This window comes from Eretmochelys imbricata, chromosome 28 (genome assembly GCF_965152235.1).
Source record: "Eretmochelys imbricata isolate rEreImb1 chromosome 28, rEreImb1.hap1, whole genome shotgun sequence".
NCBI lineage: Eukaryota > Metazoa > Chordata > Testudines > Cheloniidae > Eretmochelys > Eretmochelys imbricata.
Genome location: NC_135599.1, coordinates 1,965,607 through 1,991,237, shown reverse-complemented (window position 1 = coordinate 1,991,237; position 25,631 = coordinate 1,965,607). Strand labels below are relative to the sequence as shown.

Below are 25,631 nucleotides of genomic sequence, written 5' to 3'. Positions count from 1 at the left end.
TGCAGCTCTATCACATTCAACACGGATTTCATTTTCTACACATTTGCAGCATCTCCCAGGGGTGAGCGGAACAGAAATGTCATTTCCATTTTCCCCATCTCTACCTAGCTAGGGATTGCATTTCCCAAATAATAGGCAACATGCACCTGATTAGGAAGGAGCTATCTTCAGGAGCCACCTCCTACCACTCGTACCTGCAATTTCTACCTGAGTTCTTGTCAAATCTTTGACCTTACTTGGAGTAATTTTACACTTCTCTGGCATAGAATTCTTCACCAATCACATAACAAATCAGTAGCGATAGTGAGGTATAACTCCCCCAAATATGCCCTTTTATTTCTTTAATCTGGTGGCACAGATTTAAATTAGGGACTAAATTCAGGTGCGTCTTAGAATCCCTGTAAGACACCAAATGTCAGGTATCTATTAACAATAGGTATCTTTCTGCAGCTCTATCACATTCAACACGGATTTCATTTTCTACACATTTGCAGCATCTCCCAGGGGTGAGCGGAACAGAAATGTCATTTCCATTTTCCCCATCTCTACCTAGCTAGGGATTGCATTTCCCAAATAATAGGCAACATGCACCTGATTAGGAAGGAGCTATCTTCAGGAGCCATCTCCTGCAGGGCCTGCGTCACAACTGCTTTGGGAGCCAGATGCATGGGTATTTTGCTTAGTTACAAGTCACTTACTAGGGAATCCTCTTCCCAGCCCTTTAGAAAAAATATTGACCTAACCAATTGAACAACAGGGAGATTGGGATGGTGATGGGGTATAAGGAAATCCCTGACTTACCCTATATTCTTCTGTTGTTACAGAGGGTGAAATGACATTTTTCCCTATCCCTGCCCTGTTCCTGCTCTTTATTATAGTTCAATATATTTTAAGTGAGGAAAATGGTAGTAAAAATATCTGCTCTCCAGCCCAACCTGAAGCAACATCAGAGCAACTGGGAATGAAAGAATTTGTTCCTGAAGGGAGAACTTGATGACTAACAATTGCTTTGAAATGGGGGAACAGTATAACCGGGATGCTCAGGGTTTGTTTTTAGACGAGGAAAAGTGATGGAGTTTAGGTCAGGTCAAGGGGAAAGCTAATGCCAACCACTGCACCTGGGCTGTATCTGCTCTACAACTATAATTGTCTTTTTACACCAAGATCACTAACTTGAGCAGCCAACACCATGTACAGTCCTAGCAGATGTAAGGCACAGGTAGTTTTTGCCTCAGTGTAGCTTGTTGGGATCAAACCATCTCTCTGGAGCTGATGAACATTCCTGGCTGGATGGACACACACTCTTATGACTCAAAAGGAAAGGAGTTGATAGAAAAGATCACAGGACTGACCCCAAAGAAGGGTGACCTGCAAAAGGCAGAAGCAGGCAACTCATCTGGGGGAGCTGAGAGACTACAGTGAAGATGGTGCAAAGATCGCTATGTGGGAATTAGCAATGCAATTTAAAAACAAAAAAAACCACTTTGGCCAGCCCTAGTCAAGGCATTTGTTACAGTTCTCGCCCATGTGGATTTTCTGATGTCTAATAAGGGCTGAGCTATGCCTGAAGCTTTTCCCACAGTTATTGCATGTGTAGGGTCTCTCTCCACTGTGGATTCTCCAATGTATGGTAAGGGCTGAGCTGTGCCTGAAAGGTTTCCTACACTCAGAGCACATGTAGGGCATCTCACCCGTGTGGATTCTCCGATGTCTAATAAGGGCTGAGCTATGACTGAAGCTTTTCCCGCAGTTATTGCATGTGTAGGGTGTCTCTCCACTGTGGATTTTCCAATGTATGGTAAGGGCTGAGCTAAGCCTGAAGGTTTTCCCACACTCAGAGCATGTGTAGGGTCTCCCTGCGGTGTGGATTCCCTGGTGTCTAATAAGGGCTGAGCTATGACTGAAGCTTTTCCCACACTCAGAACATCTGTAGGGTGACATGCCAGTGTGGATTCTGTAATGTGTGATAAGGTTTGAGCTCTGACTGAAGCTTTTCCCACACTCAGAGCATGTGTAGGGTGTCTCTCCAGTGTGGATTCTCTGATGTATAATAAGGTGTGAGTTATAACTGAAGCTTTTCCCACACTCCGAGCACATGTAGGGTTTCTCTCCTCTGTGGATTCTCTGATGTGTGAGAAGGTCAGAGTTCACATTGAAGCTTTTCCCACACACATGGCATGTGTAGCATGTCTCTTCCAAGTTAATTCTCTCACATTTAATAAGGTCTGAGTGGCTACTGAAGTTTTCCTCTGGCCTGTGCTGACTCTCACAGGCTTTTGCTTTTTCTGGGAACGCACAACTTCCAGAAACATTCCCTTTGGATTTTCCTGATAAGATCCCATGTGCTTCTCTTTGCTCAGCATCTTCCTGCCAGGGTTTCTCCTCGTTCTCACTCACCTTCCCATCACCCAATGGGAGAGAGAGAGGATCCAGACATAGGTCACTTCCTGTGCCGGAGAGAAAAGAAATCTCAGAGAGAGGAATGGAAAAAGGGATGAACAAACCAAAGTATTTGTGGGAGAGATCAAGCCTATCAGGAGCTGATTCTCCCCAAACCCTTCCCCAGAGGAGAGAGGAAGGGGTCAGTTTTGGTCCGCATCTCACCATAAAACTCAGGCGAACGCGAGATCGGGGAGGGACCTGCTGCCAGTTGTCTGTTAGGATAGGTGGGAAACCATGAGTGACTTCTGCCATTATGATTCCACACCTGCTGGGAACAATCCTAAACTCGGAGAGCTCACAAGGGCTTTGTAGGGCATCCCAAATGTTTCCTGTATTCAAGGACAATTTTTGAATTGGTTTAACCAATTCCTCACCTGTGCAGGCAGCTCTTGGGAGCACTTCTTTCTCAGAGCCCTGGAGATCTGGGACCCACAGCTCTTCCCCTCTTTCCAGCTGTGAGATCACATCAGGTTTGGAAACTAGAAACCCTGCTCAAGACAAAGAAAACAGGGGAGGTCAGTGGAATTTGTGGGATACTTGTCACAAAGAACATTCCATGGTTTTAACCCAGCTCATTTTTAAGCTGTAACATCCCAAGGCCAGCTCAGAGTGGCAGGAGAGTTATTATAAATCATATTCATTACCTTAGTGCCTAAGGGCCAAATAAGAGTGGGTCCCCGTTGAAGGCACCATACAAACACAGAATAATAGATGGCCCATGCCCTGAAGAATTTACAATCTAAATAGACAAGACAGACACAGAATGGGGGAAGGGGTAGAACCCACCAGCCGAGTGAACTATGTGAAGGCAGAGTGACAGATCGGATGAACACAGGCATCCATCTTGAGACTACCATATTTAATGTTACGACTAGGGCCAGTGTTTTCTAGAAATTGCCGTTATGACTGCATTTTTTTCCGAAGTTACTCTTCATTTCTGGAATCACCCTTCACATCCGGAATTGCTGAACAGAGGGTGGGTGGGGCATGCACGGTCACAACCCCCAGATTTCTGCCCAGAGACACCTGACTCATCCCCAGGGTGCAGAGCAGAGGTGACGTGTGGGCAGGGCACACAGGGTCATGACCCTCCCGCCCCAATTTCTGCCTAAAGACACCTGACTTTTCCACAGGGCGCAGGGCAGAGGCTGGGGGCTGGCTGAAGTTGAGACTTGCTGCCAATTTCTTCCCTCCTCATACAAGTCTGCGCTCAGCAAAACCACTGTGGAGTTTCCCCTGGGCAGGGAGGGCACTTGGCAGGGGGACGCCGGGCTCCCTCATCATGCCGCAGAGCAAACGGCGCTCGCACCTGCTCTCGGCTGTGTCCACAGCATCTCTCCTCTGCACACAGCTGGTTCATGCCCCTTCTCCCCAGCACACAGCTGGCTCTAGGCTCTCAATGCCCAGTGTCTGGGCCCTACCTCCCCCAGACAGCTGGCTCCTGTCCCCTCCCCACAATGCACTTTCATGCAGTAAAGGATTACATATTGTTCATGTTTGTCAATATGTATTTCTTGTATTAATACAATGCATATCTGAAATTTCCAAAACATACAGCTTTGAAAATCTGAAATTTCTCTATTTTAATTGCCAGCAAACACTGGCCCTAGTTATGACTGTTATCTGTATATTTGAGCCAGCCCTTGAAAGCAACCAGGGAGGGCTGAGGGATGGGTTTCCTGTACAATCTGGTATCACTAAGGGGTGATGAATGCCAGATCTCAAGGCTAGTTATGCAGATCTCCTGCTTCTTAAGCTTTGCCCCATGCCAAAAGGGGCAGTGACTGATTATACGTCTTTCAGGAGACTGAAGAAAACAGACAGACTTTTTGGGGAGAAACAGCTGAGTCTGAGCTGATTGAGGAGGATTTCTTTGGGATACAAACTGACATGACCTGAAAACAAAGAGGTAACTCCTTAATACACTTTGGAACTGATCAGGGATTCCCACGAGGACTGATGAGGGGGCCATGGTAAATACGCATTTAGATCCTTTGCTTGTTTTATATCTTTTCCCCATAAGACTTAACCTCTGGCACACTGTCATAGATCCACAGGATCCGTGCAATGCCCTAGCTTTTAAAGAGTCCTTGGGAGGTGCCCCTGGAGTGCACTAGACCCCCAAGGGGTCCCACTCTTCCACAAGGATAGGCCTTGTAGCGTCAACACCTAAGACTGAGCCTCTGGCTTCAAGACTCCTATTTCAACCTGTGAACTCTGTCAGCAGGTCCAGCTGAACGACACTCCTCTTCAGAGACCGTTCCTCATTCATGCTTCAATGCACCTCAGCAAGCTTTTTCTGTGACACTGGGCAGACTTTTAGAACATAGCAGGGTTTATTAGGCAACTGAAACACAGCATTAGAAGGTCCTTAGATGAGGACAGAGAAGCAAAGACGACAATTTAGTCCATACCGGCCAAGGCCCTTGAGCCATGCTGCTGTTGAAAACAGTTTGATTTCTTTTCACTGTGCCTGTCCATTTGTCTTCACTCCAGTAGAGCTCCCTGCGTCTGCGAGCCCAGTTCTTCCTGCTCCCAAAAACATAACGAGTCCATGTATGCTTCACTCAGCCAAGCGGAGATCCTCCCATGGCCAGGTGACAATTATTCCCTTGTCTGTCGGGTATTCCACTGATGTAGTTTGATCCCAGCCAGTCCTTAATGACCCATTCAGATCACCCCATGACAGCTACGTGACAAAACACCTCATGTCTCCTGCTCTTTATGATCATAGCAATACCAGTCATAGAGGGAAACTGAGGTGTGAATTGGCATCATACAAGTATCACCAAAATTCCCACTTCTATCTCACACACACACTGCTCACAGCCCTTGGAGAGAAAGCAAAGCACAGGAACTGGACGTTAGTCCAGTGACCACAGTGGAGCACAAGCTGCAATCCTCCAACCCTGGTCATGTGGGTCCCTACCTGTTAGGATATAGATATTCAGGCCTGTCTGTAAAGGCCTATACTCTAAGAATTTAGGTGTATTCTTATCACTTGGCTAGTGATAGAGGTATAAAAGAAAGAATCAAAATTACTGTCTGCTGGTGTAAGGGCCTTCTCTTACTGTGACAGTCTGAGGCCCTGTTCTTAGGCTAAGGCCTTTGGCTAAGCAGCAGAGGCAGCCATAAGCTGGGAAGCGAACAGTCACATCCTCACATTCCAAACTAGTCACACTGAAATAAGGTGCTGTTGGGCTGTTAGGCACTATCAGGACAGGATTGTATTCCTATCACCTCCAGAGAAAGGGAAGTGCCTAGAAAATGTAAAAGGAAACTTAGTTTGATAGCATCCTGTCTGGCAAGAACTCACTTATCAAGAGCTGGGATGTGAAATCCTCACTTCTGTATTGTCTTGTCATTATAGTTCCCACTTTGCTGTTGTTTGTCTGTATAATCTCTGTCTGGTTCGGTGATTGTTCCTGTCTGCTGTATAATTAATTTTGCTGGGTGTAAACTAATTAAGGTGGTGGGATATAATTGGTTACATAATCATGTTACAATATGTTAGGATTGGTTAGTTAAATTTCAGGAAAATGATTGGTTAAGGTATAGCTAAGCAGAACTCAAGTTTTACTATATAATCTGTAGTCAATGAGGAAGTGACAGGGTGTGGGTGGGCATGTGGGTGTGTGTGATGGGAACAGGGAATGGGGGTAAGAAAATTGGAATCATGTTTTGCTAAAGGGGGAAATGGGAACAGGGAATGGGAGTAAGGAAGTTGGAATTATGTTTGGCTAAGGGTAGGAATGGGAACAGGGACACAGGTGTAAGGCTCTGTGGTGTCAGAGCTGGGAAGGAGGATACTAAGGAAGGAAACTGGAATCATGCTTGCTGGAAGTTCACCCCAATAAACATCGAATTGTTTGCACCTTTGGACTTCGGGTATTGTTGCTCTCTGTTCATGCGAGAAGGACCAGGGAAGTAAGTGGGTGAAGGAATAAGCCCCCTAACATCTTGGTGCTGGTGACTCGGATGCATCGCATTGGATAGGTGAGTGGCAGCCTGTAAGTCCCCCTCCCCAACAGTCCGCGCAGCTGCTTGGAGGGGGTATCGCGAACTCTCGTGATGGTAGTTGCGGGTTCTGGCAAGCCAGGGTAAAGGATTTTTTGGATAAATGGATAAGGAAGAACCAGGGCCCATACCAGGTACAGGGGTCAACCTGGGATGAGATTAAAAAGGAAATGGAGGAAGTGTTAGGGGACCCAGAGGTATGGGGGGTGGCTGAGGAGCCCACCCTCCTTGGTATATGGGTAGTGGAAGAAGGTCCCTGCCCATGGGGACTGAATGCCTCCCAGGGAAAAGAGGCACTTCAGTCTGCTTGAGAGGTTTGAAGTAAGGGCAGCATTATGGGAAGCTGCCAGTAATCTTTCAAGTTTGGTGCTGCTTCAGCAAGGGCTGCTGAAGGGTTGTAAATTAGTTAGGGGTAGTGAAAGATGATTTGGCACAAAAGGGTTTAAGGTCAAAAGCAGAGTTAACAGACCACCTTTAGAGACTGGATCTGAGACTTGGTCCTGGGGGAGTGGAGGAAAAAAAAAAATAAAAGTTTCAAAGTGCAACCTGCCTTTCCACACTCTTGTTTTTCTGAAGTTTTAATGGAGGGTACTTTGGATACTTATGTGAGATGTCAAGAAGGAAGTTTTTGTTTAATGATAAAACCCAGTTATATACATGTAACTGTATGTGCAACTCTGTGCAGTCACATTGGATGGAAGCTTGGTAATTAAATTATCCAAGGGGGTCAGGTAGAGTGGCTACTACCACCATTATGCTTCTGTCTACAGAAGCCTTTACAGCTATTCTGAGGGAAAATGGGCCCTTTTCCCACAGAAATGGTCTATAAGGGACTGCTGCAGATAGCAGGCAGAGAGAATCTGATCAAAATTATTTGACTTTTGGGTAATGTAATCAAAATCACTAAAGGATGGAAGGGGTTTCTTTTGGAACTTAACTTGGCTGCCCCTGGTTGTGTCTAGTTGTACAAGATGGAAGTGTAATTGGGTACAGTTGTGTAAAAAGAGTAATCACAGTGCAAGGGATGTTAGGCAAAACAGAATTTTGTGTGTGTGTGCACAGGTAAAAGAAAAGGAAAAGGGGAGGAATGATGGGAACACTGAGCCTTGGGATGGCTCTGGGGGATTAGATTGTTGCTTTGGTGGGTGTGCATGAAAACTCTGGGCATGGGGGAGGCAGTTATACCTTGTGTAAAATTAATTTGGCTAATATGATGTTATGGAGGTTAAACTATACGGAAGGAATTTGCATTTTCCCAGGACATGTGCAGTGTATATTGGAGAAGGAGTAAAAGAAATGCAAATAAAACATGGTACTTCATTAAAATCCTAATAGTGCTCCAAAAGGAGCCACAATAGGTTGTGCTTTCTTTTTCAGATCGCTGTGTTTTGGAGCAGGAGATGAAAGTGGAAAGTAATCAGAACTCTGGTGGAAGTAAAACGCTTCCCTTTTAAGACAGTGTCTGAGCTGCTAACAGCTTTGGATCCAAAAGCAAGCTAGTAAGCCTCTGTGTGTAAATGCAAATTACCTAGCTGATGGGCACAAAGGAGCTGCAAATAACGAATACATCTGGTCAGCAAACAAGCTACTAGAAGACTCAGATTATGGCCCATCAGGAAAGGGAGGTGAAAAAAACAAGTCAAGCCTGAAAATAAGGGGGACAGGTTAACCTTAAAGGGTGTGTGTGTGTGTGTACAGTGCTAAAATCTGAAGCTGTGTCTCAGCTATTACCTGAGAATAAACTTAAAGCTTGGTACAGCAGAGAAACTATTGCAAACTTGGTCTGTTGTACAAGAGGGGAAACTGAGGTACACCATCTCATGAATTTCATAAATGACCAGTGAGTGAGGTAATTCACTAGCCTGACTATAGAATGAAATAAGGACAGCCTGGAGGTAATTCTTCTGTTTTTCCTGCAATTAGCAAGGACATTTGTAAAAGAAAGTGGTATTATTATTATTAAGCAATAATCTGTCCCCACCAGGGGGTGGAAATTGTTTCTTTTGTTTTTCAGACACTCTACAAGCAAGCTGGCGCCAGCGGAAGAATAATTCAGAATACCATGGATCTATGTTTTGTGTTGTTTGTCTGTGGTGTTTGTCTTGTTGCTAGCATTGTTGTGTTTTAATGAACAGAAAACCTCATGATATGGGTGGGGGTGGCTTCAAAAGGCTGACCTTGGGGGGGGAGATGTGTATGGGAATGCAAAATCCTCAGCTAGGAGGCCAGCACCTGTGTAATAGCTACCGTGGTACCTGGAAATGGAATGGCAACTAAGGTGGCCCCCACAAGCCCTATGGAAATAATGAGAAGGGGAGGAGCTCACTGGGAATCAATGGAGGGGTGTGTAAAATAGTGTAAATCAATAGAAGATGTTTGGATGTGCCCCTCTCCTATGACTATGGAGGAGCAGGATCAATGGCCTATGCAAGGGGTGGACAATTGGGTGTACTGTGTATAAGGTGTTTTGCTGGGAATGTACATATTACTGGGGGCACAATTACACCAGCCCATAACCAAACTACACCCATCTACATGCTGCTATATGGACTTTGGTGCACAAATGGATCTGTGAATCTTATTGCTGTGAATAAGCCAGTGCCTACTGCCTGATTCCATACCAAGTGGTCAAGCTGGTTTGGACAACATCCCATTTCTCTGTGAACATTCAATGGACTTATGATATGGACAAAAGCAAGCAAAACCTCCAGGGGCAGCTTGTTGCAACTGCCAGCAACTGGACACAAGATCGTGACCCCATCGAAGGAGGAGAGGCAGTATTTTGGGGGTGTCTCGGATGTTGGACCATACTGCAGTGGTCAGGACTCGGTGTTGCTGTGGATTTTGTATTGTTAACTATACTTGTGTTACGTTGCATAGGGAGATAACCTATAAGGAATGTAATAAGCCCTCCAAACCCTGCAGTGTACTAGACAACCCGGACCCAACCTTCTCAGGCCCACTCTAATGGGAAGTCTGGAACACTAATTGGAATAGGTGTGGTATGCCCATATGAGAGAAGGTGCAGGGCACAATACTACACAAGGGGCAGTGGGACAAATGGAATATCGACACCTTCCACCTTGATGCCTGGCCCTATCAGGAAATGTGTCGCCATATGTCCTATGCTTTTCCAGGGATATCTGGGCAGGAGGATCCCAAAAGAAAAAGAAAAAAAAGGGGTGGAGTGTTAAGATATAGATATTCAGGCCTGTCTGTAAAGGCCTATACTCTAAGAATTTAGGTGTATTCTTATCACTTGGCTAGTGATAGAGGTATAAAAGAAAGAATCAAAATCACTGTCTGCTGGTGTAAGGGCCTTCTCTTACTGTGACAGTCTGAGGCCCTGTTCTTAGGCTAAGGCCTTTGGCTAAGCAGCAGAGGCAGCCATAAGCTGGGAAGCGAACAGTCACATCCTCACATTCCAAACTAGTCACACTGAAATAAGGTGCTATTGGGCTGTTAGGCACTATCAGGACAGGATTGTATTCCTATCACCTCCAGAGAAAGGGAAGTGCCTAGAAAATGTAAAAGGAAACTTAGTTTGATAGCATCCTGTCTGGCAAGAACTCACTTATCAAGAGCTGGGATGTGAAATCCTCACTTCTGTATTGTCTTGTCATTATAGTTCCCACTTTGCTGTTGTTTGTCTGTATAATCTCTGTCTGGTTCGGTGATTGTTCCTGTCTGCTGTATAATTAATTTTGCTGGGTGTAAACTAATTAAGGTGGTGGGATATAATTGGTTACATAATCATGTTACAATATGTTAGGATTGGTTAGTTAAATTTCAGGAAAATGATTGGTTAAGGTATAGCTAAGCTGAACTCAAGTTTTACTATATAATCTGTAGTCAATGAGGAAGTGACAGGGTGTGGGTGGGCATGTGGGTGTGTGTGATGGGAACAGGGAATGGGGGTAAGAAAATTGGAATCATGTTTTGCTAAAGTGGGAGATGGGAACAGGGAATGGGGGTAAGAAAATTGGAATCATGTTTTGCTAAAGGGGGAGATGGGAACAGGGAATGGGGGTAAGAAAATTGGAATCATGTTTTGCTAAAGGGGGAAATGGGAACAGGGAATGGGAGTAAGGAAGTTGGAATCATGTTTGGCTAAGGGTAGGAATGGGAACAGGGACACAGGTGTAAGGCTCTGTGGTGTCAGAGCTGGGAAGGAGGATACTAAGGAAGGAAACTGGAATCATGCTTGCTGGAAGTTCACCCCAATAAGCATCGAATTGTTTGCACCTTTGGACTTCGGGTATTGTTGCTCTCTGTTCATGCGAGAAGGACCAGGGAAGTAAGTGGGTGAAGGAATAAGCCCCCTAACACTACCCATAGAGAGGGGCTGGCTAAAGGCCCGATACCTGAGAGGGCATTCCTTGAGCAGACCATGGAAGCAAATCAAAGGCTTAACTACCCGAGAACTGACACAACACAAAAGCACATTTTGGGGAATTAGGAAATCTAGTGACTCAGGTGTAATGGGAGGGAGATATGTAATGTGGAAAAGGCTGGGGAATTAAACACTAAAATTCAGGAGCAACAGCCTCTAATTTTTCCAGAAAAGGAGAATGTAAGAAACAAGAACTGGGCCACGCAACCTCAGGAGGGTCAGGCTCAGAGATCCAAGGAGCGTGGAGGGAAGACAGCTTTCATAGAATATCAGGGTTGCAAGGTACCTCAGGAGGTATCTAGTCCAACCTCCTGCTCAAAGCAGGACCAATCCCCAACTAAATCATCCCAGCCAGAGCTCTGTCAAGCCTGACCTTAAAAACCTCTAAGGAAGGAGATTCTACCACCTCCCTAGGTAAAGCATTCCAGTGTTTCACCACCCTCCTAGTGAAAAAGTTTTTCCTAATATCCAACCTAAACCTCCCCCACTGCAACTTGAGACCCTTACTCCTTGTCCTGTCATCTTCTACCACTGAGAATAGTCTAGAACCATCCTCTTTGGAACCCCCTTTCAGGTACTTGAAAGCAGCTATCAAATCCCCCCTCATTCTTCTCTTCTGCAGACTAAACAATCCCAGTTCCCTCAGCCTCTCCTCATAAGTCATGTGTTCCAGACCCCTAATCATTTTTGTTGCCCTTCGCTGGACTCTCTCCAATTTATCCACATCCTTCTTGTTTTGCGGGTCCCAAAACTGGACACAGTACTCCAGATGAGGCCTCACCAATGTCGAATAGAGGGGAACGATCACGTCCCTCGATCTACTGGCTATGCCCCTACTTATACATCCCAAAATGCCATTGGCCTTCTTGGCAACAAAGGCACACTGTTGACTCATATCCAGCTTCTCGTCCACTGTCACCTCTAGGTCCTTTTCCGCAGAACTGCTGCCTAGCCATTTGGTCCCTAGTCTGTAGCGGTGCATTGGGTTCTTCCGTCCTAAGTGCAGGACCCTGCACTTATCCTTGTTGAACCTCATCAGATTTCTTTTGGCCCAATCCTCCAATTTGTCTAGGGCCCTCTGTATCCTATCCCTGCCCTCCAGCGTATCTACCACTCCTCCTAGTTTAGTATCATCCGCAAATTTGCTGAGAGTGCAATCCACACCATCTTCCAGATCATTTATGAAGATATTGAACAAAACCGGCCCCAGGACCGACCCTTGGGGCATTCCACTTGATACCGGCTGCCAACTAGACATGGAGCCATTGATCACTACCCGTTGAGCCCGACAATCTAGCCAACTTTCTACCCACCTTATAGTGCATTCATCCAGCCCATACTTCTTTAACTTGCTGAACAAGAATACTGTGGGAGACCGTGTCAAAAGCTTTGCTAAAGTCAAGAAACAATACATCCACTGCTTTCCCTTCATCCACAGAACCAGTAATCTCATCATAGAAGGCGATTAGATTACTCAGGCATGACCTTCCCTTGGTGAATCCATGCTGACTGTTCCTGATCACTTTCCTCTCGTGTAAGTGCTTCAGGATTGATTCCTTGAAGACCTGCTCCATGATTTTTCCGGGGACTGAGGTGAGACTGACTGGCCTGTAGTTCCCAGATCCTCCTTCTTCCCTTTTTTAAAGATGGGCACTACATTAGCCTTTTTCCAGTCATCCAGGACTTCCCCCGTTTGCCATGAGTTTTCAAAGATAATGGCCAATGGCTCTGCAATCACAGCCGCCAATTCCTTTAACACTCTCGGATGCAACGCGTCCGGCCCTATGGACTTGTGCATGTCCAGCTTTTCTAAATAGTCCCTAACCACTTCTTTCTCCACAGAGGGCTGGCCACCTACTCCCCATGCTGTGATGCCCAGCGCAGCAGTCTGGGAGCTGACCTTGTTCGTCAGCTTTCGGCTGCTGCAGATGGGGATATGGGGACAAGGCTCTCCTCAAACTCTCACTCCTGTTGATCCTGACCTGATTTTATGGCCTTTGACCTATGACCCAGTCTCAGGTCTTGTGGGTAATTTTATAGTTGTTAGAAGTAAAATGTCATTATCAGAGTGTTGCTTATTAGTTTGGAACATGCATGGAGGGGCAAGGAAGTGAACAGAAATAAATGGGTTATTAAGCTTGCTACAGTTAAGAGCCTGTTACAGTAGGTTGAGGCTTCGTGGGATTAGTTATGCAAAAGTCTGGGATTTACCGGAATAGGCCTAAGGTCAGATATTTTGCATCCTCATTTTGAGAGACTAACAAGGAACCACAAACAGGTGCAATACGCCACAGGATTCTGAAAGAAGGAAGTTTGGGGCAGGCTTTAGCAATTAGGTTGCTATGCAGAATCTCAGCAGTTGGACTGCATTCATATATTGGAATTAATATATAAATGATGTAAATCTTGAGTATTAATGCTTGGTGCTTAATTATGGACTTCCCAAAGGCCACATATGGGTTGGGGCAGCTATTGACATTATTGTAATCAGAGTAAAGGAGCAGAGTAAAGGAGCCATTCTATTACCATAAGGAAGCATATAAAATACCTCTCCTAGTAACCATTTTTTCATTTTATTGGGTTCTCAAGACAGTGTAAATGGAATCAGGACCTCCCTTCTGATGGTCTCCCTTGCCCCTCGATCTCTGTTTCCAATGGTGTCCATAACTTGCAAGTATGCACAGTGCAAGACCCTCTTTACTATACTTGTCTTAGTCTAATCGTTAAGTGTATTGATCCTGGCCTATGATTTCAATTATAACTGTCTGTATTAAATCAAGATTCTGTGTGTTTCACCACATTTCATCTTCTCAGTTAACTTTGAGTAGCCAGGTACAGGGGAGTTATACCCCAATACGTAATCGTATAGGTGTAAAAATCACACAGGCTACACTAGCACCCTGTGACATCATCAACAAAGTTTTTCAGAGTAACAGCCGTGTTAGTCTGTATCCGCAAAAAGAAAAGGAGGACTTATGGCACCTTAGAGACTAACCAATTTATTTGAGCATGAGCTTTCGTGAGCTACAGCATCCGATGAAGTGAGCTGTAGCTCACAAAAGCTTATGCTCAAATAAATTGGTTAGTCTCTAAGGTGCCACAAGTCCTCCTTTTCTTTTTGCATCAACAAAGTGCCCATTTGTGCCTGGGTAGCGGCCCTGCTATGGGAGGGAGGAATGCAGGAAGGACTCAGGATCGGTGGCCAGGGTCACCGTGCATAGAGATGGGGAGGTTATATGGGGTAATGAGTGGGAGAGGGAGGTCAAGAGTTAAAATAATAATATTTGGGGGGGGGGGGAAATGTATAATGAAGTGAATCTGAACAGAAATAAAACTGGAGTGTAGGCTCTAAGGCAGAGGTGGGCAAACTACAGCCCGCGGGACCCTCCTGCCTGGCCCCTGAGCTCCTGGCCGGGAAGGCTACCCCCCGGCCCCTCCCCCGCTGTCCCGCCTCCCCCACAGCCTCACCTCACCACAGGCGCAATGCTCTAGGCAGCGGGGCTATGAGCTCCTGGGACAGGGCAGCTGCAGAGCCCGGCCTGACCTGGTCTCTGTGCTGTGTGGTGGCGGCGGCAGCATGGCCGGGCCGCGCGGCTGTAGAGCCGCCAGCCACCGGTGCCCAGGCAGCGCAGTAAGGGGGAGGGGGGCTGGATAGAGGGCAGGGGAGTTCGGGGGTGTGGATAGGGGTCAGGGCAGGAACAGGGGGTTGAATGGGGGCAGGGGGTAGTCAGGGGACGGGAAGAAGGGGTGGTTGGATGGAGCAGGGGCCCCAGGGGGGCAGTTGGGAAGGAGGGGGGGGGTTGGATGGGGCGGCAGGGGGCAGTCAGGGGACAGGAAGGGGTGGTTGGATGGAGCAGGGGCCCCAGGGGGGCAGTCGGGAAGGACAGGGGGGGGTTGGATGGGGCGGCAGGGGGCAGTCAGGGGACAGGGAGAAGGGGTGGTTGGATGGAGCAGGGGCCCCAGGGGGGCAGTCGGGAAGGATGGGGGGGGGTTGGATGGGGCGGCAGGGGGCAGTCAGGGGACAGGGAGAAGGGGTGGTTAGATGGGGCACGGGTCAAGGGGTTGGATGGAGTGGCAGGGCGCAGTTAGGGGGCGGAGGTCCGGGGGGGGGGTCAGGGGACAGGGAGCGGGGATGTGTGGATGGGGCAGGAGTCCCGGGGGAGGCAGATAGAAGGTGGGGGCCTGGCCACAACCCCCTCCCCTAACTGGCCCTCCATACAATTTCCGAAACCCGATGTGGCCCTCAGGCGGAAAAGTTTGCCCGCCCCTGCTCTAAAGCAACAAGGCCTGGGCAGGGAGTCAGGGTTAAAGGCCTCGGATCCCCCACAGCTCTAGATCCCCAAACCTCTCCTCCTTCCCACTGACCCACCCAGCCCGCCTCCTGGGTGCCCTTCCTCCACAATCCCCTCCCCTTCTTCCCATTACTCTCAGCTGTCACCACCTCCCAGCACCTTGGGAGCTTCTTGTGTTCCCTCCTTGTCTCTCACTACTTCATCCCTCCGTACTCCTTATTACCTCTAATCCTGCACACACCCTCCCCATGTCCTGGCACCCCAGAATTAGCTACTCCCCGCTTCTTCTCCCCTCCCACGGCTCTGTTCTCCCTTCAACTGTGGGCTCTTGAATGGCAACATTATGCGCTCTCCTGTCAAAAGAGGCGCTCATCTGACAATCACACAAGCCATGCATGAGTCATACACCTATTTACGCAATTTAGAATTCTACAGGTGACATATTTTCCTCTTAAAATGAGAAGACATGAAAGCTCTAGTTATTAATATAGTTATTAATGTATCCAATAACGATACATTAAATGCAATTTTTAAATGACTGACGGCTCCAAAAAGGCACATGTCCAAAAATTATTCTAGTGGGTGGGAGATAAGGAAAAAAAAGGAGGGCAAGGAAACTTGTCAAAACTTGTATGACGAATACAGGTATAAAGTTATTACTACTCTGGTTCTTTAGAGACCCCACAGCTTCTAATAACCCAGGGGACAGGACTCCTTACCCAGAAAGACCACCGTCTCATAGTTCTCCTGCATTACGTCTCTGTAGAGGGCTCTCTGAGTGGGGTCCAGCAGAGCCCATTCCCCCTGCGTGAAATACACAGCCACCTCCTCGAAGGTCACGAGCCCCTGAAAGAGCAAAAGTCCAACACTCAGTACCTGCTGCCCCAGTCACAACCCCACTATTCACGGAACAGCAGCACCAGGTAAATGGAAGCTCCAGAAGGCACATGTTAACAGAGTCCCATCCCACCTTGCTTAGAGCAGCCAGGAGGCATCAGAGGGTAGAAAGAGAGAATCTTTGTGTCTCCCAGCTGACAGACAGAGGCAGGGTCTTCACATTTATCACATAACTACTAGCCAGAGCTTGATATAGGAGATGGGGCTGTCTCTGCACCCTGCTGGTGGCTCCCTGGTAGGAATCCCAACACTCTCCAAATAAAATATATGGAAGAAAGGGGAGGTCAATAGTAAAGAATATAAATTAGAAGGTCAGAATTGTAAAAAATTGGTAAGGGAAGCTATCAGAAATCAATGACCAATGAAAGTAAAAAGGAAATTATTAAAAGTATATTATGTACAAAATGAATCCTAACAATGGTAGTGGTAAATTACTAGACGGAAATGGCAGAATTATCAAAAATAATGCAGAAGAGGTAAAAGTGTTCAATAAATATTTCCTCTCCTGGATTTGGAGAAAAACAGATGACAACACTCTTTCCATTCCAACAATAACTCTTGAGAACATTAAATAGCAGCTATTAAAGTTAGACATGTTTAAACCAGCAGGTCCAGATAACTTGTATCCAGGAGTTTTAAAAGACCTGGTGGAGAAGCGTGGTGGACTGATAATGTTGATTTTAATTAGGACTTGAAACACTGGGGAAATTCCAGAAGACTGGAATAAAGCTAATGCTGTGCCAATATTTAAAAAGTGTAAAAGAGATGACCCAGCTAATTACAAGAGTGTCAGTCTGACATCGATACTGGGCAAGATAATGGAGCAGCTGATACTGGATTTCATTAATAAAGAATTAAAGGAGGGTACTGTAATTAGTACCCTTCAACAAAGGTTTAGAGAAAATAGATCCTATCAAACTAACTGGATATCCTTATTGGATGAGATCAAAAGTTTGGTTGCAGCAAATAGTATTGATGAAATATACCTAGACTTCTGTAAGACCTATGACTTGGTTCAGCACAATATTTTGACTAAAAAACCAGAATGATACGAAATAAACACGGCATACATTAAATAGATTAAAAGCTGTGATTGTTAAATAGCACAGGTCCAAGAATCAGTCCCTGCGGGAACCCACTAGAAATAAATCCACTCGACCATGGTTCCCCATTACAATCACAGTTTTTAATCTATTGAATGTATGCCATGTGCATTTTGTATCATTCTAGTTTTTTAGTCAAACAATGAAGAAGCCAGACAGTGCTGATGGCTCATCAGCAAAGACAATGGACCGTGGAAGAGCTTAGCCTTCCTGTGAATGTTTCAGCCAGACTATGAGTCATGGCTACTATGACTCAGCAAGTCATGCAAGGGCATGTGACCAGACCACATGATACTGGACTCCATTTTGGTACCTGTATTTTTCCACAAACTGGACTGGGAATGGACTTTGGAACAAAGGGTTCCCGCCATATGGAAAAGCTACATAAGGTGGGGTGTGACATCATCTCTTGGCCTCATTTCCCACACAAGAGAACTCCTGGAACAAAGACTGCACTGGGGGAAATGCTGGTCCCAGGCTAAAGGAATTTCTAGCCTGTGTATAAACTTGGTGAACTGCTTCTATCATCAGTCAGGGTGAGAAATTGCTAATTCAAATCGTATCTATCTAGCATGTTAGGCTTAGTTTGCATTTTTGTTTATTTGCTTAGTAATCTGCTTTGATCTGTTTGCTATCATTTATATTGACTTAAAATCTATCTTTTGGTAGTTAATAAACTTGTTTTATGCTTTATCTTAACCAGTGTATTTTGATTGAAGTGTCTGGGGGAAAAAAATCTCAGCTTGCTTAATACAACCTTGTTGTGCACCTCTTTCCCACATCAAAGGGAAGGCAAACTATATTAATGAGCTTACATTGCACAGGTCCCTCTGCAGTGTAAGATGGTATAATTCTGGGTTTATACTCCAGCAGGGGTGCAAAACTGGGGAGCTGGGAAATTGGCTGTTGTCTTCTATCTGTCCTTGAGTGGCTTAGGTAAAGCACTCAGGTAGCTTTGTTGGCTGTATGATGCCACTTGTTGTCATGCTGGGTGATAACAGGGCCTGGAGAGGCTGGCTGAATCTCCAGCAAAGCAGTGTGAGAAGGGCCAGCCCAGCCTGAGGGTTAGAAGGCACAGCGGTTCCTAGAAGCCCGCCAGACTGCACCCTGGGGGTGACAACCCATCACACCCTAGATTACACAAGTCTCAGCAGGTTTGCCACATCCTGTCCCCTCCCTTTCTCCTCCCTAGATATTTCTTGCCTTCCACCACCTCTAGCAGCTCCCACCCTCCTATGCATTTACTGCTCTTCTCCCTTCAAGCAGAGCCCACCACCAGCTCCCTGATAATCCCTTACCTGAGCCAGCTCCACTGCAGCCATTTCTTTCCCCCTGCGAGGACGGGATGATCTGGTGCAAAACCTGGATGTTATTCCGTAGCCTGCCAGGGCGAGAAGGGCAACGTGAGAGAATTCAGATGGGGCTTTTGTCCATTCCACAAGCCGATTTCCCCTAGGATTTTTCCCTGCTAATGGGCATTCTAGGTTCTGCCACAGTGTGAAGCACAGAGTGACCTTATTCCAGTACAGGCCTAGCTCCCTCCCATCAGGGTGTAACCCTCTGAGACATGGTGAAACCCTCCCAGTAACAGAATCTCTGAACCAAAGGCTAAAGAAGAGCAGAATCAAAGAAGTCACTTTGGGGGATTCTGAGTCATTGTCCCCAAGGCAGCTGTCTCAGGTTTACAAAGTTGTTTGGCTCCAACCTTTATAGAGTCTCTCCTGGGAGTGACTAGGGCTGGGACTAGTTTTCAAGGGCTGGGACTAGTTTTAGCTTTTGGCAAGCATGACCCGGGGGGGGCTCTAAGACTGGTCCTTCTTGCCTCAGCACACCTGGTTTCTTTCTGTGGCTCCCCAGTGAGTCCAAATGAGTAGATACTCCTGATAGAGACTGTGAACAGAAGAATGGCCCACTGCGTCAGACCAATGGTCCATATAGCTCAGTGGCCAATGCCAGGTGCTTCAGAGGGAATGAACAGAACAGGTCATCATCAAGTGATCCATCCCCTGTCACCCATTCCCAGCTTCTGGCAAACAGAGGCTAGAGACACCATCCCTACCCATCCTGCCTGTGACACTGGCAGATGGGGTGTTAGCTCTTGCAAAAGCCCCCATGTCTAAACTGAACATGGACAAATGCAGAGCTGGAATCAGTCTGGCTTACCTGTGTTAGTATTGTTAGAATAGGTTGTCAAGGTTGAATCCCCACTCTGTCACTACAAGTGCAGAAGTGGGGGCATGCAAGGATTTCAAAAATTAATACTGGCCACTCCAGGCTTGTATTAAACTCCCACGGTTACTCTTCTCTCTGACCTTGGCTTGGTAAATGCTGCCACCACCCAAATGCAAAAAAACCAACCCCTTTGAACCCAGGAAGGAGCACGTGGGAATTCCTCCCTGTGGGGTACCTTCAAGCCCTTTCACACACACGCCCCCCATGATGTTATTGACGTGAACTGGGACCGTACAGATCATTGTTCCAACCAAAGTCCTGTAGTGGCACCAAATCTTGCATAAAGGGGGTCAAATGAGATGTCTAAGACAAGATTATGGTTTGCTGATTATGCTATCTGTAGGTGTGTATCATTTTTGTAGTTAAAGTTATGAATATTGGCTCTATACTGTCTGTATTTCAAACTTATGCTAAGCTTCTGGGTGACACCCCAACAAGTTGGTGTCAGCTCTGCCTAGCCTGCTTGATGGCCCATTAAGGACCATCAGCGATACAACTGACCCATTGAGAGAAGGCAGACACGCCTTGCGACTCAGCAAGGTGTGCAGGGACCTGCCTATGGACAGAACTCTGAGGTTTTTCCAGGCCATGGGATGGACAGCTTGTCTTTGGGACAAAGAAAGAAAGACCACATGGCAAGAGACTGTAAAAAGCTGCTGCAGCTCCTCCATCTTGTCTTCAATCCTGCTTCATACCTCTGGAGTGACTTCGCTGCACTGAAGCTTTGAACCAAGGACTGAAAGACCCATCCCAGCTGGGGATGTTCTCCAGAGACTTGATTTGAACCTGCAGTTTATTCCATCACTGCTATAAGCCTGAACCAAGAACTTTGCCGTTACTGTATGTAATTGATTCCATTTAACCAGTTCTAGCTCTCATCTATATCTTTTTCATTTTATGAATAAACCTGTAGATTTTAGATTCTAAAGGATTGGCAACAGCGTGATTTGTGGGTAAGATCTGATTTGTATATTGACCTGGGTCTGGGGCTTGGTCCTTTGGGATTGAGAGAACCTTTTTTCTTTTACTGGGGTATTGGTTTTCATAACCATCTGTCCCCATAACGAGTGGCACTGGTGGTCATACTGGGAAATTGGAGTGTCTAAGGGAATTGCTTGTGTGACTTGTGGTTAGCCCGTGGGGTAAAACCAAAGTCCTCTCTGCCTGGCTGGTTTGGTGTGCATATAAACCCCAGCCTTGGGCTGTAACTGCCCTGCTTTAAGCAATTTGTCCTGAACTGGCACTCTCAGTTGGGTCGCACCCGAACCAGCATTGTTAAACCCCCCTCCAGGGAAGAGCTGAGAAAGAAAACAAAGGAAATTAGCTCTGGCTATCAGCTAATCAAACAATCAAACCTCTTAGGCCACCAAAAATCTAATCCTGTTCTTAAAAAAGGTAAATTTTATTAAAAACAAAAAGGGAAAAAAGTACATCTGGAACTCAGGCTTTTTGCTAGATCTCAAAAGAAACAATTACACAAATTAAGCACCCAAAATAGCTTTCTTGGGGGTTCAGCTTAAAGGTTACAAGTAACAAAAGCATCTGGGGTTAGCACAAAGGAGATCCACAAGCCAAAATAAGAAATAAACCTGATCATGTCTAGCTAAACATTCTGATCTACTTACACATTTGAAGTTCAGATAAGTAGTTCTAGGCATGATCTGATGATTTATGATCATACCTGGCTTAAGCTTTACACAGCATTGCTACTGCCCTCTGTTCCCCCCTTTCCTGGAGAGCAACAGACAAAAGGAAAGTTTCCTTCCCCATTTAAAAAAGTTCTAGCCTTCCCATTGGCTCTTTTTGTCAGGTGCCCACTTTTTTCCCCTTTACCTGCGGGACTTTTTAACCCCTTACAGGTAAAGCAAGTAGAGAACAGCTACCAAGAGGGACTTTATAGCTAACTGACTGGCTGGGTGTCCATAAAAGGAAATGAAGGGGGTGGGGGAGCTTATCACATAAGTATTAGAATTATAAAAATGTGTTTAGACTTTATTGAATGCTTGTGAGTTGCTGCCTGGGTTAATATCTGACTAGTTGCATCGTGAGCCTCTGTGGCTCTGTAAATCACCAGACAGGAGAGAGGCTTCACATAGGTAAAGTGCTGGTATGATGGAGATGGGGGAGAGAGGCTCTCCTGGCTCCACTCCCGTTAGGGTATGTCTGCACTACACCAGGGAGTGGGGCTTTCAGCCATTGGTCCACAGACTTGCGTTAATGATGCTCAGGCTAGCACATTAAAAATAGCCGTGTAGACATTGCAGCTCAGGCTGGAGCTCAGGCTCCCAAGCCTCCCCCTGCTTTGAGAGACCGAGTTCCAGCCCAACCTCCAACATCTACACAGTTACATATAGCCCACCAGCACAAGTGTGCAGACCCAGGCTGGGAGGATCTCTCCCAGAGGCAGTGTAGACTTACTCATTATGTGCTACTTCCTAGGCTTTGCTTTTTGCAAGGCTGATCCCCACAGCTCCACTACTCTGAGACAGGCCCTTCTGGAGGCAGTACCCCTTTGAGTCATGACAGCGCTTCAGTGAGTCTGAATGATTGGAGACTCCTCCTAAACACCATCTCTTTTGGGTGCTGCAGTCATAAAAAACAATTACCTAACTTTCGTAACGGTTGTTCTTCGAGATGGGTTGCTCATGTCCATGCCCTTCTAGGTGTGCCTGCACCCACATGCGTGGCCGTGGGAGATTTTTGCCCTAGTGATACCCGTGGGGTCAGCTGTGGCGCCCCCTGGAGTGCCGCGCTCATGCAGTGGCATATCAGGTGCAGTTGGCCCTATGCGTGCTCAGTTCCTTCTTGCTGACAACTCCGATAGAGGGGCAGGAGGGCGGGTAATAGAATGGACATGAGCTACACATCTCAAAGAGCAGCAGTTAGGAAAGGTAGGTAACTGTTTTTCTTCTTTGAGTGCTTACTCAGGTCGATTCCATTCTAGGTGACTCACAAGAAGTGTCCTCGGAGGCAGGCTCGGAGTTCACAGTCTTGCAGCTTGCAGTATTGCCCTGCCAAAGGCAGTGTCATCTCAAGCTTGCTGGGTAAGAGCGTAATGAGATGCAAATGTGTGGATGGATGATCAGGTTGCAGCCAGACAGATTTCTTGGATCGGCACCTGCACCAGGAAGGCTGCTGATGAGCCTGCGCCCTAGTGGAGTGAGCCATCATGATAGTCAGCATGTTCATAAGAGAAATGGATGCAGGCCGTGATCCAAGATGAGATTCTCTGGGCAGACACTGGGCAACCCTTCATCCTGTTTGCGACAGCAACAAACAACTGCGTTGACAGTCAGAACAGCTTCATTCTATCTATGTAGAAGGCCAGCACCCATCTGACATCCACGGTATGCAGCCTGCATGCCTCATCCATCGCATGAGGCTTTGGACAAAAGACGGATAAGTATATGCCTTGACCCGTATGAAACTGGGAGATGACCTTGGGCAGAAAAGCCAGGTACAGATGCAACTGGACCTTGTCCTTATAGAAAACCTTATAAAGTGGCTCCAACATTTGATAATTACATGGAAAAAGGCAAAATCTGACAGCTGACATCAATGTTCAGTCTTTAAAAAGACAAGGATGGAAATCTGGTGAATTTTTACAAAATAGAAAGGGAAGTGGAAAAGTGTGAGGGATTTTACATCGATAGCCAATAGCAGGTAAAGAGGTAGAATTTGAGTGAATTTCATATCGTTACTTGACAAATCAAAAGAAAATGGAAAACCTGCAAAAATTTTCTATCAATATTCAAGAATTTGAGCAAAAGTTAAAATCAGAAGATATTTTATGTTAACATTTAATAATTAGAAAGAGTGAAAAAAATCTTAGAGAATATTAACTAGAGAGAAAGCCAGGCAAAAGTTTGTGATATTTTAGAATATTCTTCTGAAGAAGAGCTCTGTGTAGCTCAGAGATTTACCTCACCCACCTTGGCTTTCTAAATGCAAAGCAGTGCCCATTCGAGAGAAAAACTGCAGCTACTTATACATTGGGGGATAAATTAACTATCAACTGTAGCCCATAGATCCAGCTTTAACATTTATTTTATGCAGCAGTAATGCAAGGAATCTACAGGCTTGTATCCAGTAAGATACTGGCTTCAACAGTTAGCATAAGGCTTGAGGCCTATGAACTCTGGCACAGATAAACGGCCTAAGGGTCATCCCTAAGTTTTGGGAAACTGGAAATAGAGTGTCTAAGGGGAAATTTGGTCCATGATGACACCAGCCAACCACAGGAACATGAGCTAATGCCAGCTTTTGGATAGAATGTCCGCAGATGCGTCACCACAGGAGTACCATGGCAATTAATAGACAAATATGTTAAGTTGTATTAATGGTCTCACTAACCCAGGAGAAGGACACCCCAACACTGGTAGGGTGAGGAAATACAAATAAGGAACAGAGGAGAAACCCTACTGAATATGCATTAGACTGAGTGGCATCAATGTAACATATTATAAAAGTTGTGAACGTGCCACGATGATGGCTACTGGTTATGATGAGGAAGTTGATGGGGATGAGGAAGATAATGGCTAACATTTCAGGTTGTTCTGCAAGGGATGATGCGAGTATATGGATTTCAGATGTACGTTCTGTATTATCTCTATCTTACTGAGTTACAGTGTTTGTGACTTTGCTAACTGTATTATTAAAGCTTATGCTCAAATAAATTGGTTAGTCTCTAAGGTGCCACAAGTCCTCCTTTTCTTTTTGCGAATGCAGACTAACACGGCTGCTACTCTGAAACCTGTATTATTAAACTATTGTAAATATAAAATAGTTCCTATAGTGAGTGTTGCAACTGTGCACATCGGGGTTCCCAACTATAGATCTTGGGACAAGAACCTGTGAACCCTCAAAGTGATAACTGGGAATTCTTAAGTAATCAATATAATTAATACATAATCCAAAGATCAGGCTACACAACTCAAGAAAAGGACCTGCATGTTGCTGTAGACAGCTCAGTGAAAAAGTCCACTCTCACAGCTGCCACCAAAAAAGCTAACAACATGGTAGGATTCATAAGGAATGGGATGGAGAGTAGTATCAAACATTTGTATATAAATTGAGGGGCAGCCTCTAACATCCTGGGACCACGATGGCTGCTACAGACTGCACACAGGATATTTTAGATCTATCTTTGAGAACTGATGAGGAAATAGGTCAAAAGAGAAATATTTAATGATATGATAGAAAACAACCAAGATCTGAAGGGATTTTATATTGATACTTATATTTGATCATTAGAAGAAAAAGGGGAAGAATTCAGGAAAAATGAATCAGTCTTTGAGACCGAAGTCACAAAAGCAGAGAGACTGTCATTAACCCCTCCCCCGCTCTTCTCCCCCTGTGACCTCCTGCCTGCCCAGAGACAGGTCCACCTGCCCCAGCCCACACGGTCTGTCCCCTCCCTCCATCTCTGGCTCATTTGTCATCCTCCCCTTCCGAACCTAACCCCCCACCCCCCGTCGGCGCCTCTGGGCAGCCCCGGCTGGAGCCGCGGGCAGGGGGCCAGCGGGGTCACTGCCGTGCACGCAGCTCGGAGCCTGGCCCCAGGTGCAGGAACAACCAGGGGGCAGGTTCCCGGGGCGGGGGGACCTGGGCCCCCTTGTGCAGAGGCGCTTCCCTGCCTGTCCCTGCGCCCCGAGCCTCCCCCGAGCCCTTGGTTAATTACCTGCAGGTCCCGGCCCAAGGCCTGGTCCCAGCTGGAGAGAGCCCCCCCGGCCGGGCACGGAGGGGTTAATGACGGCCCCCCCCCGCAGGAACCCCGGGGGGGAGCAGCCGCTGCCGAGCCCGGGCTCCCGGGTCCCACGGAGGCAGCAGCAGCGTCTGGTCCGGGCCCGAGCCCCGCCCCCAGGAGCTGCCCCGCCCCCGGGCCGGGCCCGAGCCCCGCCCTCAGGAGCTGCCCCGCCCCCGGGCCGTGCCCGAGCCCCGCCCTCAGGAGCTGCCCCGCCCCCGGGCCGTGCCCGAGCCCCGCCCCCAGGAGCTGCCCCGCCCCCGGGCCGGGCCCGAGCCCCGCCCTCAGGAGCTGCCCCGGCCCCGGGCCAGGCCCGAGCCCCGCCCTCAGGAGCTGCCCCGCCCCCGGGCCGGGCCCGAGCCCCGCCCTCAGGAGCTGCCCCGCCCCAGTCTGGGCTCGAGCCCCGCCCCCAGGAGCTGCCCCGCCCCTAGTTGGGGCTCGCACCGAGCATGCGCAGTAACAGCTGCTGAAACCGTGCCTTACCAGAGCTGGAGAGGGTGAAAGCGCCCCCG

General features: G+C 47.0%; 1 protein-coding gene across 1 annotated transcript; it reads right to left on the bottom strand.

Annotated features, from left to right (window-relative positions):
* Window positions 1-201: 201 nt before the first annotated feature.
* LOC144258313 (uncharacterized) lies at window positions 202-25,211 on the bottom strand. The gene is made up of 5 exons (XM_077806798.1): window positions 25,057-25,211; window positions 18,443-18,525; window positions 15,864-15,990; window positions 2,817-2,930; window positions 202-2,447 (listed from the first exon to the last, which is right to left on the bottom strand). Exons 2-5 carry the CDS (start codon window positions 18,464-18,466, stop codon window positions 1,495-1,497), a joined length of 1,218 nt encoding a protein of 405 aa, XP_077662924.1. The 5' UTR covers window positions 18,467-18,525; window positions 25,057-25,211; the 3' UTR covers window positions 202-1,494.
* Window positions 25,212-25,631: the final 420 nt, after the last annotated feature.

Excerpts from the sequence above, each read along its gene's own strand:
- LOC144258313 (XM_077806798.1), bottom strand. The coding sequence starts at position 18,466 with ATGGCTGCAGTGGAGCTGGCTCAG. Across the intron at positions 2,931-15,863 it reads TGAGACGGTGGTCTTTCTGG|GGTTTCTAGTTTCCAAACCT; the intron begins GTAAGGAGTCCT and ends TGTCTTGAGCAG. Across the intron at positions 2,448-2,816 it reads CCCAAGAGCTGCCTGCACAG|GAAGTGACCTATGTCTGGAT; the intron begins GTGAGGAATTGG and ends TCTCCGGCACAG.